Source organism: Haliotis rufescens, unplaced genomic scaffold (assembly GCF_023055435.1).
Source record: "Haliotis rufescens isolate VD_foot unplaced genomic scaffold, xgHalRufe1.0.p SCAF_11, whole genome shotgun sequence".
Taxonomy (NCBI): Eukaryota; Metazoa; Mollusca; class Gastropoda; order Lepetellida; family Haliotidae; genus Haliotis; species Haliotis rufescens.
The window spans coordinates 4,576,365-4,592,629 of NW_025963791.1; the positions used below are offsets into that span (position 1 = coordinate 4,576,365).

The window sequence follows — 16,265 nt, forward strand, 5'->3', positions numbered from 1 at the left end:
ACAAGGAAGTTCTGTACGATTCGGGGTGTATGGGATTAGGCGTTGTCATGCCGATAAAGGACACCACGCGGCAGCTGTTAGGACATGGTAGGACATTCGGACGAAAAATGTTATCCATGTAACGCTGAGGTGTCACATTTCCGTTAACGATAACCAGGGAGTTCACACCTGGCCAAAAATTCCTCCCCACACAATAACACCTCCTATACCATACGACCTGACCTCATGAACGCATCATGCCGCCGTTCGTTCTCCCCTTCGTTCATCTCAGAACAGACACAATCGGCATTCATAAGTGAAGACGACATTCTGCCTGTCACGTTGCTGCCAGCAACATACAGTCCGGGCCCATCTCAATCTTTGATGTTGCGCTGTCAATAACTGTCCTCTGTAAGATCTGAAAGCCATTATTCCTTGAACCCTTAGTCACACGCCCACTGTCTGTCGACTAACCATATGCCCTAAGGCATTCGTCGCTGAAGACATCGCTGTCAGGAACCTATTCCGAAGTTGCAAAGTATGCAAGTACCGGTGTTCATTGGGCGTAGTTACCCTGGGTCTGCCTGTTCTTGGCCTGTCCAATATCTACCCGATCTGTCTGCAACATTGCTGTCTGGTAGTTAAAGTGTTCGTCATGCCGAAGCCCAGGTTTCGATTCCCCACAATGGTACAATCGGTAAAGCCCATTTCTGGTGTCTGTTTTTCACATATCGATATCGAGTGAGGGAGAAAATATTTTTTTATGCCACGTCAGGAAAATTACAGCAAATGTTTCAAGAATTCAGCGTCGTGGGCCGCATCTCAGTTCACCCAGATTACTATTCTATATCAGACAGCACCATACCCGTGCTCGCGGGTTCCACCAAGGTGTCTACAACCTGCGTCAATTGGATGTTCCTCCCGCATAAAGCTGACACGCCGTGATATAACTGCAATTCTGTTAAAATTGGCGTCAATCAAATCTTACTCGCTCACCTCAAAAATATAATGAAACATTCTGTTCCATGAAACATCCAACCTTTTGTTCCAATTTTAGATACCGATACAACTGTTCAAGATTAAACAGTTAGATAAGATAACGACCAGGTGTCTCGGTGCTTGTGTAGGTAGTTCAGCAAGTCGATTTCGTACACAAAAACGTTCCAGCTGTTTTCATAACCATGGAATACTCTCATCAAAGGTATGGCTGTTGTTTGCCACTGGCGTTTTTGCTAATGTACAGGTTTTGATTAGCACTCAGTTTCATTGGAAATTGATGGGACAATCCAGGCATACAACACGTGTGCTATGACAGATACCTTCAGCCCGTCAATCAACACAGTACATGACAAAAAATGGCCACTTTACTAAGTCAATTTTGTTGAAGTATATTTCACGTATGTTACACACTATCAATTACGGAATGTTACAACATATTGAAGGTACTGAGTGTACATTAAACAGTCAATTCATTGTTTATGTACATAATGTATTTGTCAAATATTTGGTCAATTTGTGAATGGTTTTAGTATTGAAAGGGTCGTGATCATGTTACACAATACATGTATATAATAAATAATGAAAAATGGGTCCAACTTTAAAACAGAATAGTAACAAGTAAAATCAGATTATATGAAAATATCTAAGTCCGTGCCTCTACCAATCGGAAACCTTGCCTTACGGACGATTACTGGGGGGTGGCGGTGTGTGGGGTGTGGAAGTCACATACAGAAAGGCCATTAGATCTTACCCAGGTTGCGTTAATCCTATTCAGTGTTAATCCGGACGATTTTCTTGGAACTGTTCCGTTCGGATTAGTGGCCATGGCCTTCAACTGTACAAGGAATCTCGTTGACTCGAAGTCCTAAAGACTTTTAACAAATATCGAGTAATGCGTAATTCGAGTTGTGCCATATATATCATATGGCCAATAAGGATTATGTCGTGACAGACCAAATTACATCCTTTCAAGCGATCTATCGATTTTTAAAAGGGTTCGAAAAAAAAAGGTAAAATGCTGATGAATCATAAACTTTTCAAAGCTAACGTTCTTACGTTAATGATTATATTTTAACATAATTTGGTTTTATCATTTTGCTTACCAAGTATTTAAAACACATTGGCAAATCCCAGCGTTAAACAACAAACAAACAAACAAACATAGTGAAAATAAAAAAAACCAAGTTTAGCATCATTTTGATAAATACATGTATCTGCAATAGCATATTATATATGTGACTCGTGGATACTTCTATTAAATAACACAAAGGCAAATATAAATAACCCTTTAACATTTGTCTTGCTTCATCTAATTACTATTTCAGCTTGGTTTGGCTCGGGTTAACAATTTGTCTGTTTGGGCCACATTTTGCTGCTTGCTCGTCGGGAGACTCCGGTAAATATCACTAAACAACATCTGTGATTTGTGATACAAGCGATTGTGTACCTTAGCGGTGTCAAGATCTACTGTTTGTACAAGACATACGCATTTAAAGAAATATAATTTAGTTGATCATACCTCCATGTCAGAATGATGAGATCTGATTGGTCCACGTGATCTTGATAGAATAATGTGTAACCCGCCATATGTAATATATTTCTCAGGGGGGCATTACAGGAATCACGTGGATTTATGAAAGACAGAATAAATCCCTAACACTCCGCTTCAAAGCAAAATTCCGCACGCTTTTCCGAGTCAACGGAAGTTCCGTGACCTAGCACAAGTTGACCTCAGTTCAATCGGACATCTGTTTTTATCAATTTTGAATTTTGTGTTATTTCTTTACCAATGTCACATTATAACTGGTCGGTAAGATAAATTCGTTATAGCAGGACCACTCGGCGCCCCCCCCCCCCCCCCCCCCCGTTTTATCCTGCTTCAACTTAAAATATCGCTCTGACATTTATGTTTAACAATGCAACACACACACAAGTATTACGTACATAGATGCTGCTAATATCTAAACGTAATTTAACTCTCCCTCCTTCCCTGACACATCTTAAAATGTCACGGAACGGAATGCTTACATTCATGCATACTGTTCCAGTTTATGTAATTTACTAATATACGTTTATTGCAATCGGTTACAGGATGGACTTGTCAAGTCGATGGCAAAATATATAAGCAGGGCGAAAATTTCACAACCTCCCTGGCCGGTCCATGTGTCATCTATACGTGTTATGGTGGCGCTGTGCAGCAGGTCAAGGCCGGTAAGTCTAGGTCAAGGTCAAGGACAGAATCCAATGACAGTGAGTGAGTGTGGTTTTACGCCGCTTTTAGCAATATTCCAACGATATCACGGCGGGGGACACCAGGATTGGGCTTCACACATTGAAACTATGTACTAGGGATTCGAACCCGGGTCTCGTGACGAGCGAACGCTTTAACCACAAGCCACAAGCCATCTTCCCGAGGCAAGTGAGTGGACTGACTATAAAAGTCCAGTTTCCACCCTTGCTGATCTAGGCTGGTATTATGGAGTTACATTTTGGCTGGACTAACGAGTCTGCACATAGTCCAATCAAAATCGTGCAACCAAATCAAAATCCGGTTTGTAAACTGTCGTGCAGATTTCGGTCTATTGCAGGATTTGCAAATCATGTGCACCGCCAACTCGTTGTCAACAGATATTTTCCAAATCTTTTCATGTTTGTCATCAAGGTGCTCCCATGATTGGATGCACTTCGCGACCTTCGTTAGACCCGTTTTATCACAATGTAGATCTTGATTATCGTCTTGACTGGGCGCTGCCATTTTGTTTGAAGCAAATGCGAGTTATACGAGAGGTGGAATCTGATTGGTTCGTAGGAGAGGCATAGAAGGGACATTACTCGCAATAGCCACTAGTGGCGCTACGATCGAGCACAGGGATTCTAGCATAGTTTGGCAAGGGTGGAAACTAGACTTTTATTGCCAGTTAACTCACTTGCCTCGGGAAGATGATTGTAAGCGAGTCTCATGTGCTTGTATGACACGAAAACGTATTAAACAGATTCGACATGACAACATTTCTGTTGAAAATATATCCAGACCCTGTAAATACACTGCATTCTATACCTTCGATTGGCTGTTAAAATTGTATAGATCATGACACAGTTTATTGTTCGTGTGTTCGTTGTTTTGTAAACAATTCAGTGACTGATATTATGAGCGACGATCCACGCTGTCGGAGTACAACCATAACAAACAATCAACAAAGTCACCGAACCTGACCACCCGATCCATTAAGTTGCATTGTGCGACCAGGATAGGTGGTGACCAATTCTATCCCGGAATCACACGGGATCAGCAAAATTATTATTGTTACAAACCAACGCTTCGTGGCCTCTACTTGTGCTTCATCAACCAGCACGTTTGTATTTTAGGCTGTGATCACAACGGCGTATGCATGGACATTGGTCAGTCTTGGACCAGCCAGTGTTTGACCTTCCAGTGCCAAGTCAACAATGGCGTCATCGGAATCCATATCGTAAACGGAAGTATGTATTGCTGTGAATAACATTAGTATAAGTCACACATAGTATTTTGTTTATCAAACGTAAATTTTGAAATTTCCAACTAAAACTGTCTATCCTTACAAATATTGATGCAGAGTTCTTCTTAGACCTTCCAAAATGCTCAGTTACATGGAAGAATAACGGAAGCTTGACAGGTCTTTGATAGCCTTTGAGAAGTTGGTAGAGTACACATTGGGTAGGTAGATGCCCTGGTCTCTTTGCATATCTATTCTTTCTTGAAGGTTCCTTTAGTTCAATGGTTGATCTTGGTGTGAGAATGTCGGTTTGTTGCCAGAAAACATCGTGGTCAGGATTGTTGATGAGGTGTTTGACAGTTGACAGTTTGACAATTTACCTATACTCTATGCCTTTCTTCTTTTAATACCTCGAACATCCATGTAATTCTTTGGCAATATCTACACATGACATTGATGTCATTTTGTTAAATGTCTGAGATACCACCGACATACCTGCTGAAACGTTGGGACAAGAACACTGTGTGTTTCATAGCACATGATGAAAAAAAGCTGAAGCAGTAATTGAAAGGGTATTAATTGTGTAACTATTCTCGGGGACAGTCAGAAAACATGTCATGATGGTTATCGATTTCGGTTCCTTTAATTCGGTATGAATATGTCACTTCGTGAAAAAATTGAATGTTTTTCGTCAGAGAATCAATACAGGATGATATTTGATAATATTGCTTTATATATTGAAAAGTTTGTTTTATATGGTAAGCGGCGCTTAACCTTTCCAGGTGCATAACATTTTCAGTTATCCAAACGGCGTCCTGTCATTAATCCGGTGCGGACCAGTCAAACCAGTGGATGATAGCTTGAGTATACGCGGTGCGATTACACACAGTATACTATAATTGCATTCTGCTCATTTCGACATTGCCGTTGACATTTACCTTCATGCATTGTACACTATATTAGTCTATTGACTGTGTTTTTGTCAACTGTGACCATTTTACAAAACGCAGTTCCTTAAAGTGCTTAGAGTACCCAAACAATTTTTGCATTAAGGGTGCAAAGTTCATGAACCCGTGATGGGATGTTATAATTGCTATAATTATCTACTACAGGTTGTGCGATCGCCGGCACGTGTCTCGGAGTGAATGAGATCTTCCGCCAGGGCTGCTTCAACTACACCTGTGACCTTCACATGCACGGGCGACATCGTTCCTACAGGGTGCTGCTAAAAGAATGGGGTATAACCAAACTATAACAACTGTTGTCTGTTTACACTGATGTAAATATTTATTATCTGTAACAACAACAGAAGAGGATCTTTTTTATAATAATAATAATAATAATAATAATAATAATAATAATAATAATAATAATAATAATAATAATTTTCTGCTCTTCTATATTAAAACATATAGGTCTGTTATGTTATCTGTATAAAAGGAAATGAATAATGTATTACACCGCAGTCAGCGATATTCCAGCTATATGACCAAGGCCTTCAAGAATTCGAGTCTGGACGAGGCAAACCAGTCATGCTGTTGCTGTGCTGCCAACCTTTTAATACAGTAAACACAACTGAATTGGTTACTACATATATCGTAAATCATGACAGTAGATTACCGTAAGAAGTCAGTGACACACTGCCACCAGCTCTTTTCCCAAACTATACGATGGCGTGTCACATGAGCTTTGTACCTTTAGGTATGTTACTTCACGTTACTATGCAGGCAAGCAGCTCCAACACATACAGAGGTTTACTTATTAGAGATGAATGTGGTGGTGTATTGCTTGTGCCGATAATTGAGTGATGGTACATGCATTACACCACCCGGATCAGATGATGGACACAAGGTATTACATGACCAACATCAGCAACGCCACCTCCCTATCCCCGCCCCCCTCCCCTCCAACACATACAGAGGTTTACTTATTAGAGATGAATGTGGTGGTGTATTGCTTGTGCCGATAATTGAGTGATGGTACATGCACTACACCACCCAGATCAGATGATGGACACAAGGTATTACATGACCAACATCAGCAACGCCACCTCCCTATCCCCGCCCCCCTCCCTGATCAATTGAAAAAGGAAATTTATAAAGTTTCAAATATTTCTAATGAACATAAGTAGAACCATGTAAACATATCTATACATTTGTAAATCTAACATATATAACAATGGCGGCAATTAACTACAACGACCCCATAGTGCATCTGTGTATTGCGAAAACCAACCTCGTTCCCTGGGTATGCTGCGCTGGCGTTACACTGTAGCTTCAGCGCAGCATACCCAGGGAACCAGGCTGTGCGAAAACCTTAATAATATATACTGAACATTTAAAAACTTCACAATCCTAAAATTTTAACATTTTGACCAGTTATCATTGTGGGCCCTTATTGTGTATTTAAACAGTAATGGCCACGTATTGTCTTCAGATAACACCCGTTTTTGTGCAGGTGAATCGATCAAAATCATGTGCACAGCACTATAGTGGCAAAAGTGGTTTTTCACGTGCAACTGGTCACGTGGCCATAATACCGCACGTGTTTTCAGCCATACTTGTTAGCAGTCATTAACAAAAAAAGAAAAACACAGGAAAACAAAAGTCTTTACGGCCATTTATCATGCCACGCCTTTCAAATGTGCAACGTGAACGTGCCATCGGTATGTTGCAGACGGGAACGTCCGTAGCTGAAGTCGCAAGGACGATGGGTTGTAGTCGACGGACTGTTTATGATTTACAGACGCGTCTACAGCAAACGGGTACCACCGCTGATCGCCCTCGGCCAGGTCGACCACGTGTGACGTCACATGCAGAGGATCGTCAGATTGTCTTACGTCACCTCCGTAACCGATTTTTGACGGCTACATCAACCAGAAATGAACTGTTTAGGGGTAGACTGAGTGCGCAAACTGTTCGAAACCGTCTGAGAACTGCTCACCTTCAAGCACGACGGCCATACTGCGGGCCGATTCTGACTCAATTACACAGACGTCAACGTCAATTGTGGGCACAGCGACACTTACGATGGACTCAGAGGAATTGGAATCAAGTCGTCTTCAGTGATGAATCCCGATTGAATCTTCGATTTGCTCATGGTAGGGCGAGGGTATGGAGGCGCCGTCATGAACGTTACGCCCAGTGTTGTGTACAGGAAGTTGACAGATTTCGAGGCGGAAGTGTCATGGTGTGGGGTGCTTTCTGTGGCAATGCACGTTCCAGGCTTCTTGTCATCCGTGGCAACCTCAACGCTGCTGCTTACCGCAACCAGGTACTGGCACCAGAACTTCTGCCTTTTATGGCAGCACATGGACCCGGTTTGATCTTCCAACACGACAATGCCAGACCCCACACAGCAATTTTGACAAGGAATTTCCTTCAGAATGCGGGAGTTAACGTCATGGACTGGCCGTCAAGGTCTCCCGACTTCAATCCCATCGAACACGTCTTGGATGCTCTTGGCAGAAGTCTGCGCACTCTCCAGAACCAACCACAGAATTTGCAAGATTTTGGCACCATTTTGCAGCAACAATGGCGTCGTCTTCCCAATCATGTGTTCACAAGCATCACAAGGTCCATGCGGAGGCGTTGTGTGGCAGTTGTCAACGCACATGGTGGCCATACACGCTACTGAACTTGTGTGCCATCAGATTCTCGTGCTTTGGACTTATGATTTAAACTGTTGATGTTATTACCGAATACCGTAGGTGCTTGGAACAAATTATGGTTACCACCGTTAATTAAAATCCTTCTTTGGACATTAATGATTAAAAATTACCTTCTCTGATACATTTGTCCGTTGTATATCATATATGGGATTACTTTTAAAAATGTGAAGTTTTTAATTTGTTTTTAGTATATTCACGGACTTGTATATAGGTCCGTGGTATATTACAGACGGCGAAAAACGACAATTAGTGTTTAAGTTTGACAGTACTATACAGTTTAGTGATCTTACATTGATCTGTAGTATTCTACATGGTAAAAGTGCACCGTGTACGACAAGAATGAGGTGTTGGGAATCTCATGGGAAGGATGTTTTGTGGATCTATACTGGCCTGGGATCTCAGGGGAAGGATGTGTTGGGGATCTATACAGGCCTGGGATCTCATGGGAAGGATGTTTTGTGGATCTATACTGGCCTGGGATCTCACGGGAAGAATGTGTTGGGGATCTATACAGGCCTGGGATCTCACGGGAAGCATGTGTTGGGGATCTATACAGGCCTGGGATATCACGGGAAGGATGTGCTGGGGATCTATACTGGCCTTGGATCTCATGGGAAGCATGTGTTGGGGATCTATACTGGCCTGGGATCTCACAGAAGCATGTGTTGGGGATCTATTCAGGCCTGGGATATCACGGGAAGGATGTGCTGGGGATCTACACTGTCCTGGAATATCACGGAAAGGATGTTTTGTGGATCTATACTGGCCTGGGATCTCATGGGAAGCATGTGTTGGCGATCTATACAGGCCTGGGATCTCACAGAAGCATGTGTTGGGGATCTATACAGGCCTGGGATATGACGGGAAGGATGTGCTGGGGATCTATACTGTCCTGGGATATCACGGGAAGGATGTGTTGGTGTTCTATACTGGCCTGGGATATCATGGGAAGGATGTTTTGTGGATCTATACTGGCCTGGGATCTCATGGGAAGCATGTGTTGGGGATCTATACAGGCCTGGGATCTCACAGAAGCATGTGTTGGGGATCTATACTGGCCTGGGATCTCATGGGAAGGATGTGCTGGGGATCTATACTGGCCTAGGATATCACGGGAATGATGTGTTGGGGATCTATACTGGCCTGGGATATCATGGGAAGGACGTACAGTAGTAGAGAGTCCTAAATGTATGTTACCAGGTTTCACAGTTTGAAGTGTTATCAGTACAGACTTCTGTATGCATGTTACAGGATGTACCAATGGAGTCAAGTGCCTCCCCGCAAACTACACGGAGACCTCCAACTGTGTGACGAGGCGCTGTGAAGAGCGGAATGGCAGTGTAGGCCTGTTTGACATCAGTCAAGGTAAGATGCCGGACCAGACTCCCAAATGCCAAGCAGTTAATACAAATCACCTGGGTGAACAGGACCGGGCACTGATCCGACTCAATCATGAGAATATTGTCAAACAACGATCCTATCTAAGATGCCCATTCATGAAATACACCCCGCCCTTCGTTTCGAGAACGAGGTGATTCAGTTGTTTTAGTAAATAATTATTCTTGTTGATTGCGTTTCAGCATGTAATTATTTATAAGTTGTTTGTGATTTTTTTGTTATTAATATGTGTTTAACAAGAAGAAGAAGAAGAAGAACAACAACAACCACCTGTAAATAGGAAATGTAGATTATGTAATGATTTTTTTAGACTGTCCAATACCTTGTCAGTGGATGCCCAGCGGGACAATCACAGTATCTTAAGCGACACAGCGTGACTCCATCCTTTTATTACTATGATACGCCCCAGAATATTTAGAGTGCGTAATAGAAAATGATAATTATACAATTCTTTCGAATAGGGGCACATACAGCATCAGGCGTATTCAAGCCAACAAACCTGATCTTGTTACTATTGCTAAATCCAATGAACTAATTATAACTATTTAATTCTCTGTCCTTGACAAGCTTCAGGACAAACATGGCAACTATATGGATCTCGCTTACAAAATGTCACTCTTGCATCCCAAGTACGAACCCAGCGGGCAAAATAATGATGAATCAATGTTGAATAATGTTGAATCAATGTCAGTTTTAAACATATTTTCAATATAGAAAGGCCAGTGTCTAGTCAATGTTGGAAACAATGTCAGATTTCGACATGTTTTCAAATACCGAAACAAATGCCAATGTTGAAACAATGTTATTTTTCAACGTATCAGTCAAATTTCAGCATTGACTCCTCGTTGTTCTCGGCGCCTTAGGTTTGGAACCAGCCAAATCTGTTGACTGATATTGGGGGAGTACCCTGGTTTGCTGCCATGAATACAGCCCTCTGACCATCTGGGTAATGCAGAATGCTGCAGTGTTGGGGAGTCTTCACATTCTCCGAAAAGTCCAGGGTGCATTCGATTGGCAGCGCTTTCTGGGAAAGTCCAAATTGCTGTCTGGGCTGCGTGTAGAGGTGGAAGGGCCCTGAGCTGATGATAATATCATATTGTTTATCGCAGGTGTGTAACTAAACTTGCCAGCACTCGTTTGCTACGCCGGATGCCTAATACTTCAGTACATTTATACCTATAGTGGTATGCCGAATACACCAGTACAGTACGCTGGACGCCATGGCATGGCTATCTGTTGAAATTCACTTTTCGACTTTGTGTGTCGTTTATGGGCATACGTGGTCATGCATTCAATGTGAAAATCTGATTTACTTGTTCCAAATGCGTACACTGATATGATTCAAGAGTTCTTAATTGCAAATTAAGGGGCGTGTCGGATGCCTATAGAAGGGGACGGGGTGTGGGGTGTGCTCTTTTAGGGTGGGTAGTACGCCAGATGCACGTAAGTATTTGATTCCTATTTAATATCAATAATTTTATGGCAAGTAGTCGACAACAAAACACTACACAATCTGATTCCGTCATATGTGTAAGCATGTTTTCATGTCAACATTAAACCTGATACTTGTGTTGGAGTACCAGAAAGGTCACCATGATCTTGTTGCGACAGGTGATGCCTCCATATACCATCGAGGGACGTCAAGGTCGATACGTATAAGAGTAATATTTTGAAAAATGTCCAAGTTACGCAAAAGCCTTAAGAGAATGTCAGTACAGACGCCCAACCTTCTCTGCCAGATTTGTGCATTCGTCAATATGTCTTTCAACATGTAAGGGTCTCCTAGTTGTCAAAGTCAAGTTTTCTTTCAATAACCAAGAGACGACCTTCGTTTATTCATCAGTCGACAAGTGACAGTCTGTAGCTGGTCCCGAGCTCATACTGCACGTGCTTCACGTAATAATGTTTTCCAAACTGCTAATGATATTACATTAACGATGTCTGTTGACCAAACAAAACTATATATTTTACACTGAGGCGCAATAATTGTTAGAGTTTCGTCTCTTAAGGGTTGCTTTAAGCTCATGATCGTGAGTTCAAATCCGAGATTCCCCCTGATTATTTAAGGTTTTAAGTTTTAAGGTTTCTCAGCGTCATAGCCTTGCTCGTGGATACACTAAAGTAACGAGACCTTCATCTCTTCTGGCTTTCCTCTCACATCAGGCTGACACGCTGTTATATAACTGACACACTGTTCAAGGCGGCGTTATACCTACGTGTTATACATATATTATAAGGACCCATGTGGCTCTATAAGGCGTGACAGGACCCCAGGATGCGTGTTCGAATCCAAACTTCGCTCAGATTATGATCTTCCTTGGTCTTGCCACCAAACATCATTCCATTCTCAGTTCTAGCAGCCTATACTCAACCCCTTGAGGGTTCCTTAATACTCGTGGCCAGTGAAGATCTTGAGCAAACCAAGCTTGCCGTTAGAGGCGACTAACGGGCTCGCCGACTTGGGTGATGCATGTCATCGTATGCCAATTGCGTAGATCGATGCTCATGATGTCAATCACTGGATTGTCTGGTCCAGACTAGATTATTTACATCTTGCTAAAAGCCGCTAAGGCCAAACTCACTCACTGAAACTTAACCACACCTGTTTGAATATAATCATTAAAATAATTCTTCTACATAATTACTTAAATATTATGTGATGTCTTTACACTGATTTTTGATTGACGCACACTGTGAAAAGAAAATTACTAGTATCACAGGTAAGTTTTAGATTTTAAACACATATATTTAAAACTTTCTCAAAATGTCATCGTATCCCAATTGCATGGATAGATGCTCGTGATGTCAATCACTGTATTCTCTGGCCCAGACTCGATCATTCACAGACCGCCGTCATATAGCTGGAATATTGCTGAGTGCGGCGTTAAGAAAAACAAATTCTAAAAAAAAATCAAAGTAGTAATTTAATGTTTTATAAGTTCCTGCTTTCAACATTGACATGAAAAATATATTGAGCGGCGTAATGGTATACAGCTGAAGTATTTAATCATGCACAACCAGCACAGCTAGAGGGCTGCGACAGGCTCACGGTCGATTTTGGACCAATTACAAATGGTTCACGTGAAGTCGAGCCTGTCCTTTGTAAGACACCACCTGGTACTCATTGAGATCTCGATTACAAATACATTTCAAATATAAGTCAATATTTAAGTAAGCTTTAGATGATAACATATTAATTTCGAGTGAGGTTTTGCCTTCAAATCACAATCTGGCTGTTACACTATGTACAGAGAGCGGAGAATTAAATGATGCTTGGTAATGATGCTTCAAATATCAGTTCAGCTGATTTAGATACATAGCAGTATGTATGTCACATAATGCTGAGTTAAATAACCAATAGTTATCTGCAGACCGATAACCTTTAGGGATCCGAGTAAGTACAGGGGCTCACCACTCGAATGCTGGTCGTATGAGGCGACTATGTGAATCGGATGGTCAGACTCGGTGATTTGTTTCACTGTACTCATGTATGTACGAGGGGCGTATAATAAGTTTTGCAACTTCAATATAAGACCAAGTCATCATTATGTCCTCGTCATCCTGGAAGGGTCTTACACGTAGGGCAGATTTAATTTGCCGGAACAGGAAAAAGGCACTAAAAAGGGCTAAGTCTGGGTTGTACAGTTAAATCACCAACCCTACAGCCAAGACTTATCCCCCAGTGACTATTTCCTGTTCCGGGAAATGAAATCTGCGCTACGTGGAAGACGCGTCCAGGATGCCGAGGACATAAAGGCTGTATGTATGTATGTATGTATGTATGTATGTATGTATGTATGTATGTATGTATGTATGTATGTATGTATGTATGTATGTATGTATGTATGTAAATTGTTTTTGTGTATGAATTTTGTATGAAATTTCTAAACTTGTGATTATATTTTCGTATATTAAACCCCACTTCAGACCTGGATTTATTAGCCAATCTTATATTATATTAGATTCAAAATTTACCCCAGACACAAGAAAAGCCAAGTGGGAACCTTTAATAGGTAATCTCAGTGGTGCTACCACTAATTATACCTGTCATAAGTATAATTCATTAACTGAGCATCAAGCGAATAACAACAAACAGGGGTAAGGTTATAATTATGAGTATTTGAACTGAACTTCATTATTGCACGTATCAAATGTGTACACATGTTTGCTGTATACTAAAGTACATAACTGGTCATACCCATTTACTTTAATGGTCTGTTTTATTATGCCCTGCCCAAATGAAGTTTTGCAGGTGATGTAGACACGTGGTACGCCCGTCACGTTTCGTCTCCGGGGCATAACTCAAACACCATGCAATATTTATTCATGAAACTTTGTATACACATCAGGCATACACTGAACTTGAGCCTCGTGCTATTCAGGAAATTATTTGCCTTTCCATGACAACAAGTTTCATCATTCTGATGAAATACAAACATTGTTTGTCAGGCACGGGGAACATTGACAGTTTCACGAAGAACTATGTAAACAAAACGTCTGTTGAAGACTAAAACTGCTACTACACTATGAGACATCTCCAGTCCCAGCAAGACCGTCATACATGCTGTGACATTTGTTCCACTACCAGTAGTTGGCTATATAAATGTGACAGTCAGACGCAGTGTCAATGTGACAGTAAATGCAGTGGAAATATATCAATGTTTTGGAAGTGGATCACAACATGTCAGGAATCAAGTGATGATGGCAGTTTTTCTGATGACAGTGGCATTGATGCATTCACAACTCGCAGACTAATCATGTTAAACGGCTCGCAAAGTTGCGAAAAGCATGTCTGACAAACACCTCCAAGCCGTCGGAAATACAGTCTCGTACTTTGGACATGTCTTGTGACTTCATAGGATCTTTTAGTTTTGGGAGATATTCATGAACTCGTTCGTCATTCTTGAACCCTTGACCATTGTTATGGATCTGGACTGTCAACTTCAAGATGTCCTCTGCATGACCCATATCGGTGTGCCTCCCTTAACTCTTCCTTTCGTTAGCTGCTATGTCATACTGCCTGCAGATATATTTAGTTGTCTGTGAACTCTGTCCTTTCTGTAATTTCTTCCTCCCGATCCGGATGTTGCTTTGACTCATGTTTTTGCAGAGATATTGGTCTTTAGTAACTGCATTTGAGTTGCTTTGATGTGGATTCATATGTTGGAATAGATGTAACGTTTAAAATGTGTTAGTGTGATGAATATAGATAAGATTGCATATAAACTTGGAGAAGATTAGTCGTTTTATAGGCGTACGCTCTCAGCTCCAACAAGCTTTCTTCAGGCTTAACATACATACCAGGTTCATTAGACTGGTTTTTTTTACGGTCATTTCACTTTTATCAGGAAAGAAATATTGTATTGAGAAAATAAATATATGTTAAGAAAATCATAGATACAAATGAATGCACCTTATTTTATGCGTCGTATTTCTGTTCAAGCTTGCCAGACACCAAGCCATGAGTGCGTCAAGCCAGGGGAAACGTATGTCGATAAATGCCGCACTCACAAGTGCAAACAACAAGTATTCCTTGGCATAAAGGTCTTCTCCTTGGAACCTACGAGCGCATGTGAGTCTTTCGTAGTTGAGTGTTATCGCGACCGGACATTCTCGAACCGAGGACCACTTTATACCGAAAACTTCATCCACGGACATCCGTTGATTACATAGATCGGGTGTACAGGCATGTCCATGGTTTAAAGGTTGATGATGTGGATCGTTTTTGTTTTCATTCACTCTATCTCCTCGTCCAGTGACGATTATTTACAGGCCTCCGTTATATGGCTGTAATATTACTGACTAAACAACATTCGCCCACTTTCTCACTAAAAAACCTTGATCTGTCTTCAGTATGTTAGTTCTGTGCATTGCTCCGTTTTCAGTGTGCGAGGACGCTAACGGCAAGTGTCACGGCGCTGGCGACGTCTTCAGTGTCAGCATGAATAACCACCTTGTCCACAACTGCACCTGTCAATTGGCCGGCATCAGCCCCCACTACAAATGCAGTGATGCGGTACCTTAAGACAAAACCATGGCGGTCGTCTGTATGTGGGATATCTTTCGCATGTAATAATGAACAATAAAATAGCTTCCTTTCAACTCATAGTTAAACATTGTTTCATCTACATGCCAGTTTGAAATATCCAGTGTGTTATATCCATTCTTTTATGATAAATACCCTTGACCCATTCACCACCACAGCTTCGTTGCGGAAGTGACGTCAACACCCCCATATATCCAATCTCTAACTGAGCAGATAGATTCTCTCGCTTGTGAGAGTAATGTGATTGGACGGCTACTTTTAGCATCGTGCTATTCGAATCGTGCTCAGAACAAAGCTGTGCTAGCGAATGGGTCTTGGCTATATATTATAATAGAATGGAGATAAAACCAACGGTTTTGCTGGAGACAATGCCATTCGGCCCTTGTCATTATTTTAACAAAGGTTCATATGACTTTCTTCAAAATTATTACTGGGCGGTGGGGTAGCCTACTGGTTACAGTATTTGCTCGTCACGCCAAAGACCCGGGTTCGATTTTCCACATGGGTACCATGTGTGAAGCCCATTTCTGGTGTACCCTGTATATTGCTGAAATATTGCTGAAGCGGCGTAAAACCACACTCACTAATTCACTCTAAATATGAAAAATTATTTAACAGCAGTTAATCAATATCGTAGAAAATGAACCGATCTGGACGCTGATAGTCGAGATCATCGAGGATCAGGCCAGGTGAAAGAGTA

The 16,265-nt window shown here is 41.5% G+C and overlaps 1 protein-coding gene across 1 annotated transcript; it reads left to right on the forward strand.

The window, feature by feature from the left end:
- Positions 1-1,057: 1,057 nt before the first annotated feature.
- On the forward strand, positions 1,058-15,621 carry LOC124134368. Its single transcript, XM_046499137.2, has 8 exons — positions 1,058-1,180; positions 2,304-2,374; positions 3,070-3,189; positions 4,345-4,458; positions 5,564-5,689; positions 9,373-9,486; positions 14,963-15,091; positions 15,405-15,621. The coding sequence occupies exons 1-8, from the start codon at positions 1,161-1,163 to the stop codon at positions 15,542-15,544; spliced, it is 834 nt and encodes a 277-aa protein (XP_046355093.2). The 5' UTR covers positions 1,058-1,160; the 3' UTR covers positions 15,545-15,621.
- The last annotated feature ends 644 nt before the right edge of the window (positions 15,622-16,265 follow it).

Bases quoted from the DNA above. Each gene is read 5' to 3' on its own strand.
- LOC124134368 (XM_046499137.2), top strand. From the start codon at position 1,161: ATGGAATACTCTCATCAAAG. The intron at 4,459-5,563 runs GTATGTATTGCT...TATCTACTACAG, and splicing joins AATCCATATCGTAAACGGAA to GTTGTGCGATCGCCGGCACG. The intron at 5,690-9,372 runs GTATAACCAAAC...TGCATGTTACAG, and splicing joins GGTGCTGCTAAAAGAATGGG to GATGTACCAATGGAGTCAAG.